Consider the following 25,822-nt stretch of genomic DNA (forward strand, 5'->3'; position numbering starts at 1 on the left):
AGAGTTAGAGAGAGGAGGAAAAAAAAACATTAAAAGCAGAAAATCATTATTTTTAAAATTCATTCAAAGGAAAAATGTAAAAATGCCACTCGTTGACATTTTAGAATAAAAAACTTCGAGAGCTTCCTTGTTTTTCCGCAAAGAAGAGACCATCGGCGAAAGAAAGAGTCTGGTTCAAGCGTCGACGTCCTTCCACCTTCAGAAAATTCCGCAGAAGGTTGGTTCCATCCCCTTAAATTTACTCAATCTTTATTGGTCTTTTTCCACGAGATTTATCAAGGTGATCTTATCCATTCCCGTTTGATCCCATCGTGCGGCTGTTGTCGCCGAGAATCCGCGGCAGACGTTTAGAAGAGTGTCGGAATGCCTTTTGAAGTCTTTAAGTATCTTGGGTCGGTAACAAAATCTGGACTTGGACCTTGTGTATAGCGTGTGGAGTGGATGGCGAAGTTCATGCTCTTTTATCAATTGCTGCAGGGTTTACTAGCGACTGGGAGAAAAGGGTTTACTATCGTCGGAGATACGCAGCGAATTCCCGGTTTAAATCATTTACTTTCGTTACTTTTTTCCAGCTGATAAGATATGTGCATTGATGGGTGATATCTCTTCAATCTCTGAAGTTGTGTTGAGAAATGAAGATTGCTGTGTGTTCTGGACTAGATTTTTGAACTCATTGACAATGAAACCGGATTTCACTGCTTTGTATTGATCAGATGAAGCTAAAAAGAAGGGTTTTTTTGTTTTTTTGTGGTATTCATACTTATTTCAGAATCAGTATTTCTGGGTGGATCCTTAGTAGAAACTGCTTTTTTGTGTCTATGATCGAGATATTGGCTTTGGTGGCTGGTTGACTCCAATGCGATTCCTTTGTTTTTTCTTGGCATGTTCCTGCGCACTGTGTGTTTGATCAAATGCTTCAAAGAACTTATTGTCTTCGGACTGGCTAATCCTTTCGAGCTTTTTCCATTATAATCTTTGCTAATTATATGTGACGTAAACATCCAATTTTGGGTCTGCCATTAATAGATAAAGGTGGACATTGTTTTTTTTTTGTAAGGAAATAAAGGTGGACATTTTTATCCTCTTCAAGTCCAGGAGAGCCATAAGTGCACCCACCATGGGACGTAGCAACCTATTTTCTGCATCGAGTGTTTTTGGGACTCAGTGGTAATGCGTCTGTCATTTAAAGCTACGTAGCCACCATTTGCTATTCAATCAGTTGAGATGGGAGCAAGTTGGATTTGAATCTCCCAAATAGTGTGTACAATTTAGAATAGAAGCCTTTTAGTTTTAGTTTTGTCTATAAATGGTACCTGGTTGTATTCCTCTACTCTCATCTCACTATCATTTGGTTTTCTGTTTACAGTTTGATGCTCAAGTTGGCTGATATATAATGGTTAATGCCACAAAGGGACTTTTCATTTCATGGTAATCCCTTTGTTTTCTTCTGCTTGGAGGATTGCTTTTAAATGCTTGAATCCATTGCGCATCTTTCTGCCTTCTTGTTGTGCTTAATCACAGGTTTTATTAGGTCAAATTTCAGCATCTATAATGCTGCAATCTGTCCCTCGAGAGATTATTGTGTTTGGTTTTGAGATACAGTTATCTTTCCTTTTCTTTTTACAAATTCTTGTGGGGATCCCTGGAGGTTTATTTTGAAACATTGGTTGTGTTGTTATTTATGATGCACATCATTCTTTTCTTTTGATGATACTTATGTCATAAAAAAAATGATAGCATGCATCTTCGTTCAGCGACATACCAATGGCGCAGTTCATCATCAACATGAATGCTTCTCTGCCGGCATCGCAGAAGTTCATCATACACGTCCTGGACAACACTCACTTGTTTGTGCAGCCCCACGTGGCCGACATGATAAGGAATGCCATTGCAGAGTTCAGGGAACAAAACTCCTATGAGAAGCCGACTTGACAACCTCTTCCCATTTGATACATTTCTCGGCCAGTTAATTACAATGAGGGAAGTTTCGGGAGTACTTTTCGTGTAAACAAGAGCTTTCTTGTCTGAATGTAGATGCTCATGTCGAGTTTCTGTTTGGATCTGGCAAAAAAAAAAAAAATATTGCCGCAAATGCTTGGATTCTGACTTTAGGTAATGAGAGTTTCTTTGGTATTGGCAAAACCAATTCCGCTATTCCGTACACCAAGAGCTTCATTCCGATTCGATAAGCACGATCTACTCCTCACACCCATATGACAGATGATGTTATGGAACTCTGATCTAATGGTGTACACTCCCAGCTTAAGCGATGCTGGACAAGCGATTTCCCCCATCTGCCGATACAGTGGCTCACCGGCCCATTTTGTTATCGACATACTTTCTTTCGCTTTCGAGGGGAGGAAAAGGATTTGCCACTTACCTGTTCCACACAAGTGCCACCATTCAATACCTTCATTCCCAGATTCTTATTTGCTTTCGCATGATCATGATTGAGTCTCCCTTCGACCATGTACATATTTGAGAAGATTTGAGTGAGCTTGTGTGTTTCCCTTATTTGTGATCCTAGGCATACTCTTCATGTCCAAGAGTCTCTGTTCTCCGAAGTCTTCATCTTAAGCCCAACTTGCCACCCCAAGTTTAGCAGTTCGTAGCAGAGACTGACACGAACTAATTTCTTTTATTCTCAGACTAATTGAAAATCATGTGCTTCGCCGGCGCCGCTGCCTACATAATCCATGCTTAAAAATTGCAGTGAAAACAAGGAATTTAGCCTTTTAGGCAAACTGACGCGAGTCATGAAAATGTGCACATTTGATTTTAGGCTTAAGTAAAAAATCACTTTCTCGTCAAAAACTAAAGTAATATCTAAATTCGATAAATTTTGAAAAAGCTATATAAAAATACACGTATAAGAATTTATATATTGTGAAAATTTTAGATATTACCCAAGAAAGGAAAATAAAAAATGCGTCTATTTGCAATAAGAAAAGTAAAAAGTAAAAAAATAAAAATAAAAATAAAAACTATCCGGACAAACAAAATAAATTGTAAAAGCAAAAGAGGAATAAAAACTGAATTTTTCTCAGAAAAGAGAAGAAGAAGAAGAAGAAGAGGAGAAGAACAGTGCCCAACATCTTTCCACGGCTTATTCTCTCTCATCGTTTCCTCTGCTTCGTCTTCTTGACCCAGAAGCAGCATCACTCTCTCCCTCTCTCTCTTCCGTGCCATTAATGGCGGTCTCTCTACACACCCAGCCGGGGCTCCACCAACCCTCTCTCAGGTCATTCGAGCGCTTGCTTTCGCTCCCTAGAACCTGCCTCAGCTGAATTTCTCAATTTATTTCTCAGTTAATTTTGGCTGGGGAAACTGATGTGATAACGGATTGCAAATTTTTGCAGTTGCACTACCAGACTCTATTCGGGGCTAAAGCTTCAATCTTCAAGTCTGTCTCTCGCTCTTATCGTCGACTCAGCTTGTTCAGAAAATGGGTGTTTCTCGTGTTGATTCGTGGTTGTGTTTTGGGTTCTTGTGCAGGTCTTGCGACTGTGAAACCTAACGTGTCCGCGCAGTTCTATGGGAAAGTTCATAAGAGCCTCCAGTGCGGGTAAATTTTGTTTTTTGTTTTTAATTTAATTGATGAGGGTTATCTTTTTATCTTCTTCCTTTTTTTTTTTTGGTGGTTCTGTGGGAATTGTTATGGTCCTTTATTGGTCTGGGAGGCATTCTCATGGAAATGTATTGGTTTGAAGCTTATCCATGATGTTTAATGGCGACATAGTAGTTTGGTCGAAAGTTTAAAGCTTGTCTCTTCAATTTGTTGAGTAAGATAAAATAATGTTCTTTTGCAAGAAGAGAGCAGTAGAGTAGAGGATGCTGCTAAACTGCTATTTATCAGGTCAATTTTCTCTTTGCCGTGGCGAAATATTTCATGCCTTGCCCTGTAAAATTTATGGGGGTATCTAACTTCATGATACTCTCTACTTGCCGATTTCAGTTCAGGAACCAAATTTCACAGACTACATAGGTTTGTTATCTGTCACCGGCATTGTTCGTGTTATGTATAATTGAATCTCTTAGATTTTATGGACATCCTTTTTTCTTGAATTGGAGTGAAAGTATAAGAGTCCGGGTTTCTCGCTGAGACTTCTACTCTCAAGTTATTATGGTTTGTTTGTTGGTATACCTTCTTGTTCATCCTATTATCTGCTCAAAGACACTGATTGGGTTATTTATTGAACAAATTGCCAGTATTCCTTAAAATGAAAAGAGAGCGGCTACTTTTCTGTACGTTAACTGACTGCTGTGTAGTTTCAAGAATTTTGTGCTTGCTTGGTTTATTGCGTAATATGCATTTTGTGTCTGCTATGTTTTGTGCATGCAGGACTAGCAATCCTAGGCCAGCACAAGGTAGAGTAAGAATGATGCCGATAGGGACACCAAGAGTACCGTATAGAGTTCCTGGTGAAGGAACTTGGCAGTGGGTGGATTTGTGGAATGCCCTAGTAAGTCATCTTACTAATATCTGAGTTGGACCGCTAGTTTGAGTTACCCTATAACATGCTCACCCACGTTGATTGTGCTATTCATATCCGTCACGGTTTCACTGTTCTCCTTTGTCTCCAAGTGTCATATAGACCATCGACATATTGGGTGGTATGTGGTCATGTCTTTTGAAATGTGCTTTGTTGACCAAAAGGTTTGTTTGCACTTTCTGCATTAAATCTACATCTGCATACCCTTTCCTCGTTAAAGGGACCATCATATGGAGGACTTACTTAACTGATGGATGCAGTACCGGGAGCGTGTCATCTTCATTGGACAGCATATTGATGAGGAGTTCAGCAACCAAATATTGGCAACAATGTTATACCTTGACAGTGTTGATGATTCCAAGAGGCTTTATCTTTACATCAATGGTCCAGGCGGAGATGTGAGTGCTACATGCATGCAGTTTTCCTATTTCTCTGGAATTATGTACTTTATCTTATTTTAACTGGAGGAAAACTGCAGTTTTGAGCTTTTAAGTTTCTCATTTTGCAGCTTACTCCAAGCTTGGCTATTTACGACACAATGCAGAGTTTGAAGAGTCCTGTCGGCACCCATTGTGTTGGCTACGCCTACAATCTGGCAGGTTTTCTCTTGGCAGCTGGTGAAAAGGTTTCATCATATCTCCACCCGGACCATTATTCAGTAACACTAGCATGGGCCTTTAGTTGAATAGAACAAAAATATTGCCAATGCCGCTACTTTAGATAGCATGGTGAAGGCAGTTTACACAACATGTGTAAACACTCTTAAATCGACATCCACTATTGAAAAGCTTAGAGTAAGGAAGTCCACTTCCCCATCAAATGGGCTCATAAACCTATCCCAAAACAGTACAATACGAGCACCAAATGCTAGCAGTTGGTTAAGTTTGCTCTGCGTATGTAACAGGTTGATGTGGAAAAGTGCATGGATTGAAGTAGGAGAAGTTAATTAGTGGAAGCATGTTGGCTATTTCATGTGAGCTGCATGTAATTGTTAAGAGGTAGTTCAATTTCTGTACTGTTAATGTTCCATTAGCTCTTGTCAGAAGAACTGAATTCAAAAAAAAGATAAAGGACCACGTGAAGTTGACCCCATCTAGCACGATGTGGACCCTCTTGGGGTTATGTTTAAGGTAACCATAGAACTCATCTGCACAGTATTTGAGTATCCTTTAGAACCTGGTGGAGATGGCTTTCGGGATATATATTGGTTCATATGTAATACCTGATGCTTGGACCTTGTTATGGTTTATTTTCTTTGTTTTGGTAATTGACTGCATAAGGAAATTAGATGCCTGGTACCAGAAGTTCTCTTTGGCGTATTCACTATTATATTGTGCTCCCGTTAATAGGGTAATCGCTTTGCAATGCCACTTTCAAGAATTGCGTTACAGTCGCCTGCTGGTGCTGCTCGTGGACAGGTATAGCTTCATGCTAGCATGCGGTTAAACTTTCTGAGGAATTTTTGCATGGCAATCATAAGTGTGCTAATATGTCTTTGCAGGCTGATGACATTCGTAATGAAGCAAATGAGCTTCTCAGAATCAGGGATTATCTTTTCAGTGAGTTGGCTAAGAAAACAGGCCAGCCTATTGAAAAGGTGTGTTCCCTAAACTGAATTCCAATTTTAGTTTTGTTGAAAATAAAATAGAAGAAAAGAATTGACAAATTTACACAATTAATAATGTAGTATAAAATGATCTGTGTAAGTCTAGTTTGCAGTAGCTGCTTGTAAGCTTTTGAATATGCTCAGCCACCTAAAGAAGAAAAAAAAGGCAGGCTTTTATATGAATCCTTTACGTTTTTGTCCATATCTTTTGATTGTAAAGGCAATCTGCTTTACTCCTGGAAGCTTTTGAATATACTTAGTTTGAAAAAACAGAGAGAGAGAGAGAGAGAGAGAGAGAGGAACATATATCTTGATGTCTTGGCTCCTTAAAAAGGGCAAACTTCTTCACTCCCAGAAAAGAAATGCTCTTTTTCTGAGTGTTTAGATATTCATAAGTCCTTTTTCAAAAAATGTGCAGGTCAACAAAGACTTGAGTAGAATGAAACGCTTCAATGCTCAAGAAGCACTTGAATATGGCCTTATTGATAAGATTGTCCGGCCACCTCGTATCAAAGCTGATGCACCGCGTAAAGATAATGGAGCAGGTCTTGGTTAGTGTAATTTATTCCCTCCTCTGTTGGCTGCTAGAAGTCTTTTCACTTTTTGCGACTATTTTCCTTTTTGAGGTCATCATTTGGTTGAGAAAGGGCTATTTAGCTGCGAATAACATTGTGTAAAGGTTCTTGCGCTTGTGGAATGCTTTATAGTCAGTGACATCCTAATATAATCTTCTGCTGAATAGAAAAGTTTAAAAGAGAATGAATATACTTCAAGTAGCTGCTGCAAAGATGCACGGTACTTACTTAGAACTCATGACCGATGCAATACCCTGCAGCTAGAGTGGCCAAGAGAAGGATTTCATACATTTAGCTTTTACGTTACACCCTCGCTGTGGTTGTTCTCCTTGAACCTCTCCACACACCACCTTTCATCAACCATGGTGATGAATTCTTCGATTCGTTTCTCTATACTGTTGGTACAATCTCCATCTTCCCAACTTATCTCATCGTCACTTCCGCTCATATCATCATCTCCATCGTAACCATCCGATCTACCAGAACCACTATACTCTTTGACGTCATTACCTCCCTCGTCTCTATTTTCTCTGTCTTCTTTTTCTGCAACTTCATCAGAAGAAGGGTGGGAGAGGTCAGCTACGCGACAGTTAGTTTTATGGCTTCCGAGGAGGACGGTAAGGACGATGGTGTATAGGATTGAAAACACCAAGAGAGGGCTCGACGACAAGTCGGGATCTTCGAAACTGCTGTGGCTGCTTGATGACGATAGCATTCGTCGGTCCAGGAGAAGAATAGCAGAGACAGGGACGGCCAGGATGACGAATATCTTTGGCAGGACAGGCTTCATGCCCTGCACAAAGAGTTTGGGGAGTTTGGTTTTTGCTTCAACAGGAGGGTGACTCTTTTCTGAACGCTCCTTTTGGTTGGGATTGAGTAAAAGCTGATCTAATCAAAATCAGAAGCATTTTTTCCGGTGTTGGTATTTGTTTGGAGTGGAAGGTAATCTAATCAGATGTTTTGGTCGGAAAATTTAGGTCCCTTGGATGATCATAACTTTCTTCTCTAATTTTAGCAATTATTTTGAACATGACTTACTTTTCTTGTTAGATTATTCTTTGAAGTAACGTAATCTTATGGACATAAGATGCCGATGAATAAGGGATAAGCAACCAAAGCTGGCTTAGGATGGTGACAATGACGAGATACTAATATCCAATGGAATGATTCCATAAAAAAACCAGTTTCTTTCAGCTTCCCTTTCTCCATGCTCCTTTTCCCTTTGACCTAATAATCACCAGAGTTAAATTTACGTTTTCGACCGAGACTTGGCTGTACGTGCCGTCTCATCTCGTGTCGTCCTGTCCGATCTCTATCAATATGATGAAATTTGCAAGAGCCGGAGCATGCTAGGCAGCATCAAATTTCAGACAGCACGTCCATTTCCATGGAATTCGTATGTTTTCCATGGTATCAACGCTATATTTTATGTTTTCAACCGAGACTTGGCTATCCGTGTCGTGTTGTCTTGTCCGATCTCTATCGATACGATGAAAACTCGGCTTCTTCATAGACATGAGCCGGAGCATGCTATGTGGCGTAAACTTTCACACAGCTCCATCCGTGTTTATGCTATTGCTATCATAACATGTGACAAATTTACTCTTCATTAGCTTTCGTTTAATTGGGTTAATACTACAAAAAATTCCAAACCAGTACACTTGTGACAAACGAAGGGTGAAAAACCCAAATTGATATATCTGTCAACTAGCACGTGTCATCTAACTCAATAATTTGACAGCAAAATTTAACGAAAACTAACGAAGGATAAATTCATTATACGTGTACTGATTTTGGGTATTTGATAGTCAAAAAATTAATTTGAGATAAATTTATCACGTGTGTATCAATTTGAGATTTTTGCGTTATTAACCCTAACAGAAATTATCCCTCTAACGTTGCTGAAAAAAGTTTGACGTCCCTCTGGAATCTGCTACATAGTTGCGTAGATTTCACACGTGTGACAAGATACGAGCTAGGAAGATGTGCCTTGTAAAAGTTCTAGCATTTGTAAAGGGATGTGTCGACTACGAAAACAAATCACAAAAGCACACGAGCATAATCGACACAAGATTCTTCTAATATCAAGAGCAACCATCAAATTTCAAAGAAAGTCGGCTAAAATTCCGAAGTAATTCCCATAGTTTTCATTAAACATCCTACGCAAATCGAACACGCCAGCAGAAGCAGCATCCTAGCTGAACCAGACAACTACAATCTGAACACAAACACCGATACAAGAGCCGGGGGAGGAAAAAAGAAGGAAGAACAAGGAGGCCCTGGCCGAAGATTACTCTCTCTAGATGAAGTTTACAGACAGAGACAAACTGCGGGAGTCGCAAGACTTACAAGCAGAGAGCCAAATCGATGTGGTGGGTCAGTTAAAAATCATGATATGATCAGTAGATATCATTTAGCACTACTACTACTACCACTACTGCTACCAGTACTACCTCTCTCAAGGCAAAGATGACACATTAATGTCAGTTTGCTTGTTATTTCTCGAATCCGGCTGCAATGCAGACCAGTTCTCAGCAGCCGATATTGGAATGGATGACGTCGGTAATGGGACTGTGGAAATAACATCATGCTTCTGCTTCTTCGGCTTTTGCTCGTGCTGGTTTCCCGCGAGGAAGCTGCCTACCACAACCTATCGGTACGTACAGAGGCCAAAAATAGTGAATTCAGGGGGTTCGTGCTTTTAAAATAATCAGGAGTACGTGAGGCATCACATATAACGTGGACATCCTTAGATCAAGATTCAGTGTACTCGGATTAGAGATTCTTCTAAAAAGTTAGGCTCTAGAGATGGCTATTAGAAACCCAAAGATGACAGTAAATCTTTCTATTTGAGAAAATGTGAAAGCTAACTTTCAGTTGCAGGTACTGAAAATCAATCAAACCCAAATTTGTTGTTGCAGAAAAGGAAGCATGACAAAAGAAACTATCGAAAAGATCATACCTGAACAGGACTTGCAGCTACTAGGAGACCAGCAACTCCTCCCCCAACGACACGTCCATCTGGACTTGCTAAAGACACACTCATCCCGCCCGATCTACTTCTTGTTCCTCCAGTGTCGCTGGGCATGAATGACCCGGTTAAGGACAAAATCTCGAAACGACCCTGCAATGAGAAAATCCACAACACATAGGAATACTATCAGTCGATGAAGGGGTAAAAAGGACATATTCTACAAGGGACTTTGAAATCACAATTATGTGGCAACCATTTGCTAAACATGGGACTTTGAAATCACAATTATGTGCAGCCATTTGCTAACCATGAATTTATTTGGTTCTTCTTCTTTTATATAATGTTATTAAAAAATATTCCGTGACCAAAAAATAAAAGAGGAAGAGGAAGAGAACATATATTCAAAAAGATTCTGCATACACAAAGATGCGTATGCATGTTTCTATAAGATGCATCACCTCATATGTCAATGTACCCCCGGAAGAATCAGGCTGACGAAGTGTAACGCTCGAGATCACACCATTGGCAGAGAGAATGCATATAGCTCGAGGTCCTTGCTGAGAAAATGATATTATCTTCATAGTGACATCCTGAAACAAGGAATAGGTAAATCACCCATCAACTACAAGAAATGTATCTGACCAAAAAAAAAAAAACTACGAGAAATGTAGGAACATATTAGGATGAACTCGATCTAGTTACTCCAGTTCAATAAGTAGCCAGCGTTACTTTCTCAGACTATGATGGCATGCCCCATTAAATTTGGGTCAGAAAATAAAATAAAGAGAGATTTTTTTTTTATCTGCAATGTGAGATAGTAATTCTCCTTTATCAATTGGGAGAGTTGGCTGAGTAGATTAAAGTGTCGAATTGCTAAACAGAGCGCAGATGATATTTGTACGAAAAATCAAGCAATAAGGAAGCCAAGGTTAGAGGAACATCATCAAGTACAACTACTGCAAAAACTTATACTGGAATAGGGACAAACAAATGCACTTCCGCACTTCTTTCCATCTTCCTTTTTTTTTTTTTTTTAATTACTTCTGGTGATCGGAAGGGGTTGTGAAGAATATTCCTGAGCTTCTGGAGGGCTCATATCCTTTCAAATTCAAAGTAGCGGTTGTCACGCTGGTCCATGCATGTCATGAGAAAATTAGCTAAGCATGATTGCAGATAACAGTAGATAAATGCCAATTTTGAGTAAATATACCTCGCCTGTATTAACATTGATGATATGAGGAGTGAAATTCGCACCAACAGAGCATGCAACCCAATCACCTGTAAAGAAACAATCTAATACATGGTTAATAACTCTGGAACTACCTCATTTACACGGTAAACAAGTTCATTACAACCTGATTAACACAGCAAAATTCGTATGATGTGAGAAAAGAAACGAGAATCAGAAGTTTAAGACCGTATAACACAGGAACTGATGGACAGTCTATAAATCATCTGTCAAGTTGCTCGTCCAATATGCTCGATGTCTATACTGAATCACTATAAATAGAAAGGAAGACACAACGGAAATTTCTAAGCAGTTCAGGATTTTTTGTTTTTTCCTTGATATTACTTGCCATTGAGATGCATCCAATTTACCTAACCACAGCAAAAATTTAAATTGCTTCAAGAAAGGTTTATCTTTTTCTCGAGCCAGCAAAGCATGTCAAGAAGCCAACATGAGAACAGTATCACCAAACTTCAAACAATGATATTGTTGCCATGCAATACATCGCCTTAGCCAGTGATTCTTCATCAGCTATTACTATGTGGTCAAGAAAAGACCCAGTATGGGCGCTGATCCTACCAGTGCATGTCAAACAATTGGCAAACTTGTAAGTTAGCCCTCTTGAAGAAACAAGGCGACCGTAAAAGAGTGGTACAAGCAGAATCTCCCAAAGTTAGATTTAACACATTCAAGAACCAACTTTGTTTAGCTCTGACAGCCCTCACAAAGCCCCATATGTCCATTTTCTGAGCTTTTCAAGCAACAGATGATAAGTTTTGAGGTACCCAATGACAGGCTTTGCTAGAAGATTCCATCAGTCAACTACAAACACTTCCTCTTAGTCCCTCTCAGAAAATATCCACAAGCATCAGAAGATCTGATCTCTGCAATAGAAGCATCTAAACTCACAGGTCCCACATCTATCGCCCATCAAAGCATCACCAGAACTGCAATATTCCCACACAAATCTCTCGATTTTTTCTCAAGAGTAAACAAATCCAACTCATTTCCCACGTCAAAACCACATAGATCACGAGAAACACTCGTAAACTCAACCTAAACACCAGAGAGCTTCCAAAAAATGTTAACTTTAGTACAATAAACTTAATGATTGCAAGAAAGCCGAGACTTCTTTCATTTACCTAAATTCTCCACTTCAAAGCTCGGCTTGGGGACCGACCCGGTCGACCGCCCTCGGCCTCGCTTAGGGCCCGCCGAGGAGAAGTCGATCACTGGCGGCGGCGCCGACGAAGATATCGGCTTCGGGGACAGCGCCATCGTCACCGACCCGTCCGGCCCGTACTTCCTCGGCCGTCCTCTCTTCTTCTTCATTGGCATCCCCGTTCCCGCCACAGCAACTGCAAGCTCGCCGCCCACCGGTTGCGGCGGAGGAGGAGCCGGCGCCGGCTGAGCCGCCGATCCAGGAGTCTGGGCCGGGTTCTCCGGCCTTGGAGCCACGTGGTACTCTGACGGAGCATCTGATCCCACCACTGTAACACCTCCACTACTACTCACACCTTCTCTTCCCTCCATGGTTAAAAACCCCACAAATTCCTGTGCTCTAGACACCAAAAGCATTCAACTTTTAGCTCAAAATTAGAACACCCAGAACAGCTTTCCAGTGAAAAATTCAAACTTGACAGAAACCCAGAAACTAAACCATGCTACTGAAGCTTGAAACGTGAAAAAAAAAAAAACAAAGAACAAATTGAGAACCTTACACAGAAGTAGAACCGCAGGGACAACTTCAAGAACGGATTTTTGAAAAAAAATTTCTCTTTTTTTTTTTACAGTGAGATTCACTGCAGTTTCTTGATTACAGGAAGTAGAATTAAGCTCAAACGGAGAGCTTAAAACTAAAAAGTTGGTGATCCTAATTTTTCCAGTAAAGAAAAGCTATAAATATATTTATCTAAAAAAGTGGAAGGTTGATTTTTCGGACAGAGATGGAGTATAAGGAGATAATAAGAAAATTTCGATTTTTTTTTATAAAGTTGTTGTTCAGCTAATTTGGTTCCTAACTTTCCTAAGATTGTCCGACCGATATTATATTAAGAAACAGAGACTGGCACAAAAAGAAAACAATATATGCGATAAGCATCACTCGAAATCATTATTTTAAGGTTGATTTTTTTTCATATTTAATTCGGAGATATTGATATCCGTGTTCTGGTTGAAACTCCCGTTGAGATGTAATAAATTAATTAATTATCGCAGAGGGTAGAGTATTTTTTTCCCATTTTTTGAATTATTTTTTCTTGGAAAATGGGTGGAGAAAATATTGGATTAATTAATAACTCCCCTATTTAAAGAATGAATTAAGACTTTGGTTGCCAAGGCATGAAGCATTTGTCTGTACTCCTAAGAAAAGAAAAGTAGTGATGGCCAAGATTCTCCTCAAATGAAAATAATGACCGAAAACAGATTGATTAGAGAAAAGTTAAGAAAATCCCATTCCAATTTTTTTTTTTTTTTTTACTTTTGAAGCTTTAAATAGATTCTGATTTCATTTCCCAACACTCGAGTTTTCAAAAACATGTAATTAATCTCATTTAAGTCCATCTCTAAAAAATTTCTTAATTAAAGAATTCATTTATTTCGATGGAACTTTTGACTTGGTTTGAACAATTCCATCCTCGCTTAGCCAGCAATCAAGATACAAAATAATTACAAATCCATGGTTTTTTCCAAGAAAAAAAAAAGTCTATGTTCCTAAATTCATTTAACATTCATATTATTCACCCCTTATTAGGTTTGAGAGATATAGTTAATTAAGTTTCGAATTTGTGAAATATATTTTTTGGACAAATTTTCGGTAGTTGCTGGGTTTGCGAAATAAGTTGATCGAAATGAAAACAAAATTTAATGATCTAACAGGAAAAAAAAAATATCTTGTGCTTAATTTATCAAATGTCATTTCGAAAGATAAATCCTCATTCTTTTCTTAATAATGCTCATAATCATGTAAATTGATGACTGATTTACAAAATATAATAATTATAGAAATGTGGGAGTGGGGGAGTGGGGACCATGGGTGGAGGCGAGTCCATGTGCTCGAATTACCACCTTGATATTACCTACCAAAAGTGTAATGAATTCTGACCATAAAAAAAAAAGTGTAATGAATTACTTACTTTTTTTAATATAAAAGACACAATAATAATTCTAATGAATAATTACTACTACTTGGTGTATACCAAATGTTAGGCAAAGCACGTGCTCCAGCTGTTTTACACTCATCTTTTGAATCCAAATTTATATGTTTATAAAAGAAATATATATACACGACAAATAACAAAAAAGAATCCTTCTTTTTCTCTTTTTTTTGGCAGGATTTTTTTCACTCATCGAGAAGGGCATCTCAGCCTATACCCAAAACTCAGCTACCAAAAAATTTCCATAGATAGCGCTCTCATTCTACTTGCCGCTAATCGATAGATTTGAACAAGATGTGAGATGAATGGTATGAACATCTGCAACTCGATGAATAGTGTCAATCTCTTTCAAGTAGGTTGGACATTCACTATAAGGACATCAAAATAGAAAAGGGCATCTTGAAATATAGATTAACTATTTTCTTTCGAAAATCGGAAATAAAATATTGAAGGGTCTTTTTGTTTGTCTTATTAGATTGAAGAAAAATGGAACAAGGGAAGATGCAAAATGAAAAAAAAATTACCCCCTTTTACGGAAAAAAAAAGAAGAAAGAAGACTGCAAGGACACTTTTTCCACGATGTGCTCAACTGCTCATTATCAACTTATTAGTCAGTCAACCGAAAACACACCCAATTCAACATCATTGTCCATAAATTAACAAAAAAAGAAAAAGAAAATATGTGTAGTCCACTAGTCATACCGAAATAGGATAAGTGTCCGAATGAATTACTTTTGTTGCATAGAAATTTGGATCGATCATTTATTACTTTTTTTTATTTTTTGTGAATGATTTGAGAAGCGTTTTACGAAAGGTGTTGTGAAAAGTTTTATGTATTGCTTTACTATTTAGTTTTAAATTCTAAAATGATTTGAAAACTACTTTACGAAAGGTATTTTGACTGGTGAGCTGAGATGAGAAAAAGGAATATGTTTTGTTTTGTGATATGTATTCTTATTTATAATATGGATTCTATATTGATTTTGTGGATCATTGGAGGATGATGGTTTGTTATTCGTTATCGCTGAAAACTCGGTATAGGGTTTCTTTATATACATTCTGGTTTCAGGATGTCCTTCAGGGCCGAGCCACCATTGATAATAGATGGAGATCTTGCCGGGGGGAATCTTGATCGCCTTATCACTAAGCGTTATATTGTGACCGTGGTTGAATATTGAGCATAGACTAGTCAATGGAATAGATCATTGACATATGATTTGGTAGAGATTGATCAATAAATTTGACGATTGATACTTATTATGATATTATTGTCATTTAAGGAATATTTCAGATATGCATATGGTTGTGTTAAAGTGATGTAACTCATTTTTATCTTGTATGTGTATTATATGCTGGATTTGGTATAAGTGAGCTTTGATATTATTTTATGAATGTGCACAGTGGATACTTGATCTACTTAGAAGAGATTTGTCATACTCACTGAGTTGTAGTTGCTCATAACATTCATCTTCCATCTTGTTCAACTTCTTTAATTAGCAGAAAGTAGAATGAGGGCGCTATCAATGAGAATTTTTTGTAGTTGGGATTTGGGCATGGTCTGAGACATTGGTATATGTATGATGATGGTTGTTTGCTTTAGCTAAGTTTTGAAAGGTACACATTTTTCCGTATTTTTTTCAGTTTTCAATTGATTTGTTGAAATCTTTAATTTTTTCTTCTCTATGAATAGGTCATTGATCTGAAGACATAAATGATATCGAACTGGAAGAATATGTTGATCACTTTAACGAACTCTTATTGACACCGATGTTTGTTCACTACTTAGGTTTACCACTCTAGCTGACAACAGTCTCACTACCATCCCATGGGGATTTACTACCGAGACCACTAGTCGATAAAATATCCTGGCGTAATAGGTGTTAAATCAAGTTTATTGAAGTGATTAACAAATCCCTCTTGGCTATGATACCAGGTCTATCTTGCGAAGCAAAATGTTTGAGCACCATTGATTTAGTTTCAATAAAAAAAATTGCTCCTAATGGACAAGAGGTTTTTATAAGTTATATGGGATTTCTGAAACCAATTTTCAGGGAAAATGTTTTGGGCAAAAATTCGAGATATTTTGATAAACATTTTTTTGTACAAAATTTTGATTTTCGATGGGCTGCCTATGGCCTAATAATCACCTCAGTGGACCATCGTTTTAGTTGGTTGATAGAAATGACAAGTGGTGTTGGATTAGAGCTTAATTATATTGATTAAGATGATGACTCATGCTTTGGTTTTTGTAAGGAGTGAAGGAGAAGCACGAGTGTTTCTTCAGGTAACTAGGGAGCTAATTGGGTTAATGATTGTCCAGGTGGGATGATGGGTTGTTCGGATCCGTTTGTTTAATGAAAAATGAGTTATTTGAAAAATATTTTTCAAAAAATGATAGTTTATATTTCTTATAAAAATAAATGAATGAAAAATATTTTCATTAACTACGCAAATGCGTAGACACATAGTGTTGCTTCATCAAAAGTTGGTTTCCATGTTTTAATAGGTAATATGGCAAATGTTTGGAATTTTTATTTGTTGGAAGGAGCAGAGGTTTTTTCTGATGATGTGGTTATGGCGTTTCCTTTTGTCATTTTTTCAAGGTTTGGGAGGCATGGTGATTATATTCCACGCAAGAATTCGCGTGTAAAAAGATATGGTAACGAGTTTGAAGAATCATTCCTGAATTCGATGTCAAAGTCAAAAACCGATAGAATGGCTTGCCATGGTGTAAAAAAAAATTTTTTTTGATGCAATATTCAAAATATCCTTTTTGTAAAACTTCTTTTGTCGATTTACAATCAATGCATACAATTAATTTTTGATTTGATAAATCTCCTAGAAATTTGAAAATTGTTAAAACGATTGCCAAATTATTATTTTTAATAGTGGAGCTAATTTTGTTGGGTCTTATTCCGGTGTTTAGAGATGAATTTAATAATTTATGCTTTGTTAGTTTTTACTCGTTTGAGTATACCCCATATTCTATTTTCGATGCATCGGTTTCCACTTTCTACTATTTTGAAAGCAGATGGATCAACTAAATATTTGTAAATCGTGTATTTTATTTGCTTTTAAAATTCACTTATTTTAGGTGTATCGTGAATTTACAAAAATGATTCACTTAATTGAGAATGGTGATGAAAATAATATTTTAAAAAAGTCCACTTAAGTTGATACTCAATTTTTGTTAGAAAAAAGACGTGGAACAAGCTCACGAGCTTTAAATTTATCATTTTATCATTCAAAATTTGTCGTCTATGTCTTCTATCTCGATATTCCAAAAGAAACATACGAATGAATAAAATAAATGACCTTGAGCCTTAGCTTAATCTTTAAAAAGGATTGGATAACAAATAAAATAAAGCACGAGAAGACAAAATTTCTAATTAGAGATGAAGAAAAGAGTCACTCAGTAAACTTCACAAATGGAATCAACACTTTATACTTTCTCACTTTCTTTAGCCAATTCATTTCTTTAATAACACATCGGTAAAACCCTAACTTGTGTAATAACAATTTCAAAAAAAAAAAAAAAAAAGAGTGATTTCTAGCATTGAGAGGAGAGAAGTACACTAGAAGCATCACAAGTTTTGTACGGCGCTCACTTTTAGTGTCAAAAGTTTCCATCGGATCTAAGTGCCTCTGACAAGAAATTCCAACCAAAATAAATATGTGGCATTTATAAGTAATTTTTTAATATGACATGTCGATTTTTAAGAAAAAAAATTACAGTGCAAGTGGATTTCTAAAAGTAAAAACAAGCTAAAAAAATTTAAAAAATTAAATTAAATTTGGTAAAACGCCAAAAAAATTATATTAAAAAAACGGATCCAAGCCCTCACCGCCTGCTGTTTCTTTATTTTTTAAGCTTAATTTTAGCTTAATTTTAAATTTTATTATTATTTTAATCTAATTAGTTTTTTTATTTTTAATATTTTTTGGAACTTTTATCTTTTTTTATTGTTGAGTGACCTCCGACAAGCCATGTCAACTTCAAATATTAATAAAAAGATGTCACGTCGGATTTCTGGCTCAAGATATCGGAGTTGACACTTAAGTGACCGTTTTATAAAAAAATGGCAATTAAGTGATTCGGCGGAAACTTTTGGCACTTAAGTGATTTAGTGAAAAAATTTTATACTAAAATAAGCGTCGTATACAACTTTCAGCACTTTTAGATGATGTACTTCGCCCGCTTCGAGAGCATCAATAAAATAGCGAGTCGAAGAGAGTTGAATGCCGGACAGCAAGCAATTGACCAAGCAAAAAAAAACATTTCTGCAATAAATAAATGTTTTTTTATTTGCACAAAGACTGAGGGCATCTTGCGTAAACAGGGGCTGCTAAAAAACAAGAACATTTGAAAGAAAAATATGTCCAGACAGGAACAATCTAAATTAATCAACCTACTAATAAAAAAAACTATGGTGATAAGGTCGATGTGCATTAGCTTGCACAACTTTAAATAATTTTGGTAAAAGCATGTATAATCTAACCTGTCTTAAATTGCATTCTACTCAATCCAAAAGGGAACGCAGCGGACGAATCAATGGCGGGCTCGTGATGTTGTAAAACATTGGATTATTCATAAGTTAATTAAATCGCCACTTGACCCTAAAGACGAGTAGGGCTTTATAGTGGCTTTTATTGCACATCCATGCCATCATATGTGTTTTCATGATGAAAGTGAGCGAGTGATTAAATTAATTGTCATTATTATGTTAATAACAATAATAAGCCCTTCCATAATATTTTAATGTTTAGGCGTGCTTCCATGACAAATCATTTTAAATAGCGAGTAATTCCATAAACATCTCGCTTTTCACAATCGAACTTAAATCTCTTTTCTAAGCTGATGGTTCGCATCTTTAGACAAACTCTCCCCGTATGGATTGAAATTTCACAACCATGCATGCGCTTATATAGATGAACAGGTTACGGATTTCTAATGTCTGTAGAACAAAATCAGGTATACGACCGGCGTCACTATGATTCCCCGAATCGAAAGCATAAATCCAATCAGCCCTAGCTAAGCGCTTCGTGACTTGTAACTCAAATTCAAGATTTTGGAAAACTAAATTCGTATTAATAATTTAGTCGACTAATTATATGAATAGGGTCTATATTTCCTTTTGACTAATAGTAAAATAAATTAGGGATATGATCAGTGGAAGTCCCAAAACTTGTAATGAAAGCGCAATTGAGTTCTACAACTTTCAAAATGTGCAAATCAAGTCTTAAAACTTATCAAATTGGTGCAATCAAGTCTTTCCGTTATCTATGTTCAATTAAGCTAACGAAAAATGTTGACGTGATGTTTTTTATTACTTTATCTCTCATATGTGGTGCTTATGTGGCTAAAACAAAAAAGAGAAATCCAAAATGACGTCATTTTAGTCCAAAATTTATTTTTAATGTATATACGTTAAATTATTTATTTATAAAAAAAAGAAGCAAAACCAGCTAGGGCCCTTCGGACCCTTGTCGTCATCGCCCTCACCATCGATGGCTGGGGTCACGAGGGCCCCAGCCAGCGGCCAACGCCCTTGGTCGACTGCAGGTGAGGGTTGCGGCCCTCATCTAGATGAAGTTGAGGGTCACGGGCGTTGGCCCAAATCAGGCTAGGGGTCGCCGCCCTACCTTAGCTAGTGGCGACCCTCAACCCAATTTGGGCGATGGCCTATAGAGCCTTCATTGGTTTCGCTTCTTCTTTTTCTTTTTTGAGGATTTAGATCAAAACCAGGGGTAAGCGGTTCTAAGTAGACATGGCCACGAGCCATGAACCGTCGGTTCCGGTTTCGATTCCGATTCCGGTTTCGGGGTGAGGCCTGGGGGGGAGGGGGAGGGAAAGAGTCGTTGCTCTTTCCCTAATTTTTTTTTTTTTGCCGGTTTGGAACCGGGCCGATTCTGGTTCGGAACCGCCGGTCCTGGTCAATGGGGTGATTCCGGTTCTTCCACGGGCCGGTTCCGAGCCCAAACCGGCCCGTGGCCATGTTTAGTTCTAAATTCCTTACGTGTTTCACCCGAAATCTGGAACCCACTCGTCAGAACAAGTTCCTCATTTTTTGAATCTAGAACCTACTCTGCATACATTAGAACCTAAAACCTACCCTATCACGGGCTCCAAGGTGTATACAAGTTCCATCTATATTCTTCATTGAACGATTGCAATGAATCATCATCTTTAATGACCATCATTTACTACTATAATCCACTGACCATAACTTTTAATTTATACACAAAAATAAACATGAAACATTAATGAAGTAAAAATCTCAGTCATAAATATCGCCGAAAATGGAAGTTTAGATAAGTGGTTTCAAATTACAACACTACCGAACGCTATGAAATATTGCGGGATCGCGTGAAGAGATATACAAAGAAAAATACAAAAACTTGTTACATGTTGCATTAGATGTTCCAAGTTCCGCCTACCTAGAATCTGGAGCCTACTTGTCGAAATAGGTTCCCAAATTTTTAGAACCTGAAATCTACCCTCCATATCCGTGGAATACCGCAGGATCGTGTGAAGAGATATACCAAGAAAAATATAAAAACTTGTTATAAGTTGCATTACATGTTCCAGATTCCGCTTATCTAGAACCTGAAATCTACTCGTCAGAACAGGTTTCCAAATTTTTGGAATTTGAAACCTACTCTCCACACTTTAGAACCTGGAACCGGACAAGTTCTCCACTAGTCCAATTTCATGTTTCATGTTCTACCCTGGAATCATGCTCACGCTTAATCAAAATGATATTGTTTTGAACTCATATTTATTATTTTAGCCACGTTAGCGCCGCGTAGAAGAGTGAAAGTAATAATAAAAAATGTCACGTCAGTATTTTCTGTTAGCCGAATTGGACGGAGTTAACGGAATAACTCAATTGCATCAATTTGATAAACTTTGTTATTTGATTGCACTTTTTGAAAGTTTTAAGATTTATTTGTACTTTCGTGATAACTTCTTAAAACTTTTAGCGCATGTATCTCAAGAAATTAATTAGATTTTGAATTTCTCCTCCCTGGGAGTCAAGATCAGTAGGCATGCCGGTCAAAAAGGCTTTTGGAGCATGCCCTATGGAGCTGGATTATTGCAGTCAAAGAGCACATGGCCTTCCCAAAAAGATGACAAGTTTAAAAAAAAAAAATGTTTTGTTTCTTTTGTTTTTTTGTTTTTGTTTTTTTTTTGCTAAAAGGTTAGAAAGAAGTTTTTGTTAATAATAACGGGGCAGGTCAATTTGGACAATCTGGCGACCGTATATCAAGGAATTCTCTCTTTCTTTAAAGTCAAGGACCACTGACCCTAGGATGGTAGGATTAGTACTAAGTAATAATTAACTAGTTTTTAATCTTTTTTTTTTATCACTAACCCTAATTAAACTAAAAAAATATATAGTTTTCTTTTATTTGTTATATATGCACAACGACGATGACGAAAGTAGAAGCCAAGCAATCACAACATTTCTTATACTTAACTTATCGTAAAGACGACGTCGCTAATGAACATGATCTCTTGAAATTAACTTTAATTTCGTTGACATCGTCTCGACACTTCTTTGCGTAGCTCCCAAAGCTCGACTTCAAACAAGGTTTGAAGCATTGAATCCTAAAAGATGAGCAAGTTATTGCGGACACGCGCCATGTGTTTCCTCAAATTCGATTTTGGAATCGGTATCGACTTCCGTCGTAATTTTTCCGAACAATTTCTGTTTGGTCGATGCAGGAAGCATTGAAAAAAAACTCCTATGAGCAAAAAATCTCAAATATCCTTAATCACCAGACATATAATTGTCATTGTAAAAAAGAACCAAAATTCAAACAATAGGAATTAATATGAACATAATAGAAGTGAGTGGATCCATTAAGTGACCTAACTCTAAAGAGAAGTCGTTCTTAATGGTCATCCCATTGTCATAAAAAAGACATCGTATGCAACGATGTCCAAATGTTTGGATTTGGTACATGAAGATATGATCCGATAGATCTATCAAAACAATCGGGGGCTCATTTAGCCCATGCTAGATTAATCATATTTTGGGCCGAAGCAATGACCCTATTTGAAGTGGCTCATTTTGTACCAAAAAAGCCAAACTATAATCTAAAGTATATTTACATAAAAAAATAAATAATAATAATAAAAAGATATAGAGGACCTCACATGGAGAGCGGATGAAACTGAAATTTGAAATCTACAGTGAGCCCGGCCCAACAAGCCCATTCCCACATGCAGGCTTTCTGGAGCTCTTTCTGCTTTATAACCTTTGAGCTTTTCATGAAATTTCTCAGATACATGACGGACGTATTCTCTCTAGGGTATTCCTTAAATCAAGAACAACTTTTGGAAATTTAGACATAAAGATTGGTGTCGTGCGTAATACGTATGCTTCGATATCGGATGAAAATGAAAGAGTTTCTCGAATATTCGACGGCCCAATCGACGGTAGGAACCTTTTCGAGCACGATCGGCTCGTATATTCACCGGCTGTGCACATGGTCGAGAACCTCAAATATCGAAGAAAACCGAAGAATGTTTTGCGGCCGTAATTTGTACGGGTGGGAACAAATTGGTAAAGATTCTATCAAAACAAGATGGCCTCGAGTGAAGGTAACAAAGGGTGGAAGTGGAGATTATTCCAATGTAAAACCAAAGTCTCGTGGAACATTTGTGCTTCGGTTTCTCACGCACGACTTGTTAATAGGTGGCCGAGAGAGCAAATTCTCTGTATGTTTTCGGATAGATTCCTGCTTTGGCCAAGTTTCCATAACTCTGTTTCATTATATGAAGTTTTAGAAAACTAAGTATACTTAGACACGAAATCATTAGGATCTTTGTTGCTTCATTGTCTGCATCGAGAAAGATTACCAAAAAAAATTTCAAATCTATTGTAATTGGATCAATATAGTCATAAACCTTTTTGCATTTATACCAATCCATTAACTGAAAATCACTGATGTGGCGCGACCGGCATTGATGTGAATAATTTTTTAATAACATTCAGTGATCTTCGCTAAAGATGCTTAGCTGATCATTCGCGACCCACAACAGGAAGGCCACGCGAGCTCGGCCTGAGCTCGAAAGCGAACAAAATTAAGGACACGAGGGCACAAAATTAGATTCTGCTAACGAACGACACTCGAAATGGAGCCGCCTTGCTTTGTCGGATCCACTTTAATCAACGACGAGAAGCGAACCGAATTTAATTAAGTTATTTCCCCTCCTCCCTCTTCTTGCTTCTTTGCGAAAATATCTGGACTGGTGGGGCCAGCCAATTTGCACTAAATTATTCCAATTTGGGGGGACCATCTTGGATTCAAATCTGGGCGTTTTTATAATTCGTTCAGTGTTGCCACATGCATCCTAATCCCACTTGGGCGAAATTGGAGCTTTGCGGGTTGTTTCCTTCCTCCCTTCTCACCGGTTAGAAAATTAGGAAATTTCCCAATCACGTTAAGGCTGCAAATACGACACCGCACAAGGCGTTAGCGTGCACTTTTTTTTTTTCTTTGGGTGTCGGAAATTAGTGCGTACTTATGTACTTATAATTTTGACTAAATTATTGGAGGAGTCAACGGCCCACGAAACCAAACAGATTTCAACCGTCGGCACACGGCTTGTCCCTTTGTCAGTGGCGGAATTGCTCGCAAGAGTACGACGTCGTTCCTTCGGAGAGAATCATTGTTTCGCTCGGCCGACAAAACAAGTACATAGCTACGCGCACGTCCAATGAGCCGTTGACCCGTATTGATGTCGGATTTCCCTTTCTATAGCCGAAACAGGAGTTAACAAAGGACGACTGAACTAGGTCAAGAGAATACAACGTCCGTCTGCTGAGTTGCCTTGCGACGCCCTTCGTCGCGCCCCTTCCGATCGGTCCAATAACTCAAGCATAGGAAAATAATTAAGACAAATTAAACCTTTGTACGTGCATTAAGTAGGGATGGGAACCGCTAGGACCAGGTTCGATTCTCGAGGTCGTCTGTCCTATTCCCGTTTCCATAAATTTGGAATCGGCGATTTTCAGTTCGATTCCCAATTTCAGGGGAGAACCGGACCGAACCGGTTGTTTTTTATTTTTTAAATGTAAATCTAATAATTCGTCCGTTCTTTTTTTCTTAAATCTAAACCTAATTTTAATTAATTTATTAAGATTAAAAGCCCATGTTGCTCACCTCTACGGTTAGCTAAGAACCAAATCGGACCGATCAGAGAATCGATCTTTTCAGTCGATTCTCGATTTTTAGATGGTGCGGAACCATATTCGAACCGATCATCCATAATATTAAGCCCCTGACCAATAAAGTGGTCGAGGCCATGCGAAATTGCGATTTTGGGTCACGTGAAAAATCGTCAAACGTTGAATCGATCGAAGAGGAGGGGTGGGTGGCATGAAAAGAAGAGCCCCAAATGAGTGGTGTGTGCTCAGTAGGGGAGTCGTACTCGCGACCGACTTGTTGTCTCGCTCTCTCTCTCTCTCTCTCTTACCCTTCACTTCTTTTTCCCCTCCATTATGTCGGAATTAAATAAAATAATAATAGCACGACAAACAAAGGTCAAGAACCCAAAAAAAAAAAAGGGGAAAAGAAGAGGTGGATGCCAGCTAAGATAATAAGCTTTTTAGCTCGTTAATCGCCGCATTTTTCGGCGTGTTAAAGTCAGACCATTTGGACAAAAAAAAAAAAGAGTTGGACCATGCCACTCTTAGAAAAAGGTGTGATTTTGAACGTCGGGGACTATTGGTTTTCTTTATCTTTTTTTTTTTCTTTCTTTATGGACTATCGATTTCCGACCCCATTTCGATTTAGGGAAAAAAAGAAAAATTTTGCTCTTAAACTTTGAATCAACGTGTAATGTGATTCCTAAAATTTTGAGTTTGTTCGACGTAGTTCCTTAACATTTGGCGCATGTTTAATTTAGCACATCGACTATATTATTAAATATTCAATATTGTCCCTGATATTAAATTAATGAGATAATAATATTGAAAATTTTTATATAGTTCATTGATTACTTTGAATATATATTAAAAGTTTAGATATCACATTATAAATTTACGTTGTATTCTGTATGATAATAAGATGACGATAATTCCAAAGATGCTAAGTTAGAAACAAGCTCGCTTTCGGGATCCATTCGGCGTCGGGGTCGTGGCGTTTTCCTCGGGCGCATACCAAGGCATGCAATTATTTTAATTTTGCCAAGGGACCCCTTTTATTTTATTTATTTATTTAAATCCAGCCATCTTTGACCACTTCAAATTGTATTTTTTTTTTTGGTCAGAAGTCTAATGAAAATAACAACAAATGCGTCGTTAAGGTGAAACTATCGATGCCCATCATCGTTAAACAAATGGAGTTTTAGCATTAATTAATCGGGTTTATCCGACTTAGCAACTAAACTTCTTTTCTTGCTAATGTGGGACGGATGGCAACGGACGAATTTGGCATGGCGAATCTGTCCGACATCGCAGCAAGATCTAACGAAGCCTAGTGCGATGTTCACGAAAACCTAGTACTCTGCTCCGGATTTTGGAGGGGACTCTTATGGATTTATCGAACTTTTTAGAGCAGATTAAACTAGGAGCTAGCTAGCACCGGATCGAACAAACCTTGCAAGGTGGATTCCTACTTTTTTTTCTTTTTTTTAAAATGGATTCCTAGTTAATGCTCTTACTCATTATGTGATTCTATATGCCAAGATGCGCCGTGATCGTATCTTGCTCGCTCGCTCACATCGCCGGCGACGTGTATGGGGACAAGCTCAAAAGGAACCACGGATACGACCTCG

At 37.8% G+C, this 25,822-nt stretch overlaps 3 protein-coding genes across 6 annotated transcripts; 2 read left to right on the forward strand and 1 right to left on the reverse strand.

Annotated features, from left to right (window-relative positions):
- Positions 1-312: 312 nt before the first annotated feature.
- Positions 313-22,970, forward strand: LOC115746521 (general transcription and DNA repair factor IIH subunit TFB5). Its single transcript, XM_030682320.2, has 5 exons — positions 313-538; positions 1,367-1,428; positions 1,755-2,008; positions 13,227-13,234; positions 22,949-22,970. Exons 2-3 carry the CDS (start codon positions 1,394-1,396, stop codon positions 1,930-1,932), a joined length of 213 nt encoding a protein of 70 aa, XP_030538180.1. The 5' UTR covers positions 313-538; positions 1,367-1,393; the 3' UTR covers positions 1,933-2,008; positions 13,227-13,234; positions 22,949-22,970.
- On the forward strand, positions 3,091-6,877 carry LOC115746515 (ATP-dependent Clp protease proteolytic subunit-related protein 2, chloroplastic). Its single transcript, XM_030682314.2, has 9 exons — positions 3,091-3,241; positions 3,360-3,403; positions 3,496-3,565; positions 4,343-4,463; positions 4,754-4,891; positions 5,002-5,118; positions 5,843-5,911; positions 5,995-6,090; positions 6,518-6,877. Exons 1-9 carry the CDS (start codon positions 3,192-3,194, stop codon positions 6,653-6,655), a joined length of 843 nt encoding a protein of 280 aa, XP_030538174.1. The 5' UTR covers positions 3,091-3,191; the 3' UTR covers positions 6,656-6,877.
- On the reverse strand, positions 8,752-12,859 carry LOC115746513 (AT-hook motif nuclear-localized protein 1-like). 4 transcript variants are annotated; one of them, XM_030682311.2, is made up of 6 exons: positions 12,598-12,859; positions 12,019-12,437; positions 10,859-10,941; positions 10,107-10,238; positions 9,637-9,798; positions 8,752-9,324 (listed from the first exon to the last, which is right to left on the reverse strand). In XM_030682311.2, the coding sequence occupies exons 2-6, from the start codon at positions 12,407-12,409 to the stop codon at positions 9,133-9,135; spliced, it is 960 nt and encodes a 319-aa protein (XP_030538171.1). In that variant the 5' UTR covers positions 12,410-12,437; positions 12,598-12,859; the 3' UTR covers positions 8,752-9,132. The 4 variants fall into 4 exon arrangements, with proteins under 4 accessions (XP_030538171.1, XP_030538172.1, XP_030538169.1 ...); XM_030682312.2 differs by having other exon boundaries at positions 12,593-12,859; XM_030682309.2 differs by having other exon boundaries at positions 12,019-12,858.
- Positions 22,971-25,822: the final 2,852 nt, after the last annotated feature.

The sequence above is a fragment of the Rhodamnia argentea genome, chromosome 3 (assembly GCF_020921035.1).
Source record: "Rhodamnia argentea isolate NSW1041297 chromosome 3, ASM2092103v1, whole genome shotgun sequence".
NCBI lineage: Eukaryota > Viridiplantae > Streptophyta > Magnoliopsida > Myrtales > Myrtaceae > Rhodamnia > Rhodamnia argentea.

Coding starts and splice junctions, on each gene's coding strand:
- LOC115746521 (XM_030682320.2), top strand. CDS start 1,394: ATGGTTAATGCCACAAAGGGACTTTTCATTTCATG. Junction 1,429..1,754: donor AAGGGACTTTTCATTTCATG/GTAATCCCTTTG, acceptor ATCTTCGTTCAG/CGACATACCAATGGCGCAGT.
- LOC115746515 (XM_030682314.2), top strand. CDS start 3,192: ATGGCGGTCTCTCTACACACCCAGCCGGGGCTCCACCAACCCTCTCTC. Junction 3,566..4,342: donor CATAAGAGCCTCCAGTGCGG/GTAAATTTTGTT, acceptor TTGTGCATGCAG/GACTAGCAATCCTAGGCCAG. Junction 4,892..5,001: donor TCAATGGTCCAGGCGGAGAT/GTGAGTGCTACA, acceptor CTCATTTTGCAG/CTTACTCCAAGCTTGGCTAT.
- LOC115746513 (XM_030682309.2), bottom strand. CDS start 12,454: ATGCTTTTGGTGTCTAGAGCACAGGAATTTGTGGGGTTTTTAACCATG. Junction 10,942..12,018: donor CTTTGAAGTGGAGAATTTAG/GTAAATGAAAGA, acceptor ACCATGTATTAG/ATTGTTTCTTTACAGGTGAT. Junction 10,239..10,858: donor TCAATGTTAATACAGGCGAG/GTATATTTACTC, acceptor TCCTTGTTTCAG/GATGTCACTATGAAGATAAT.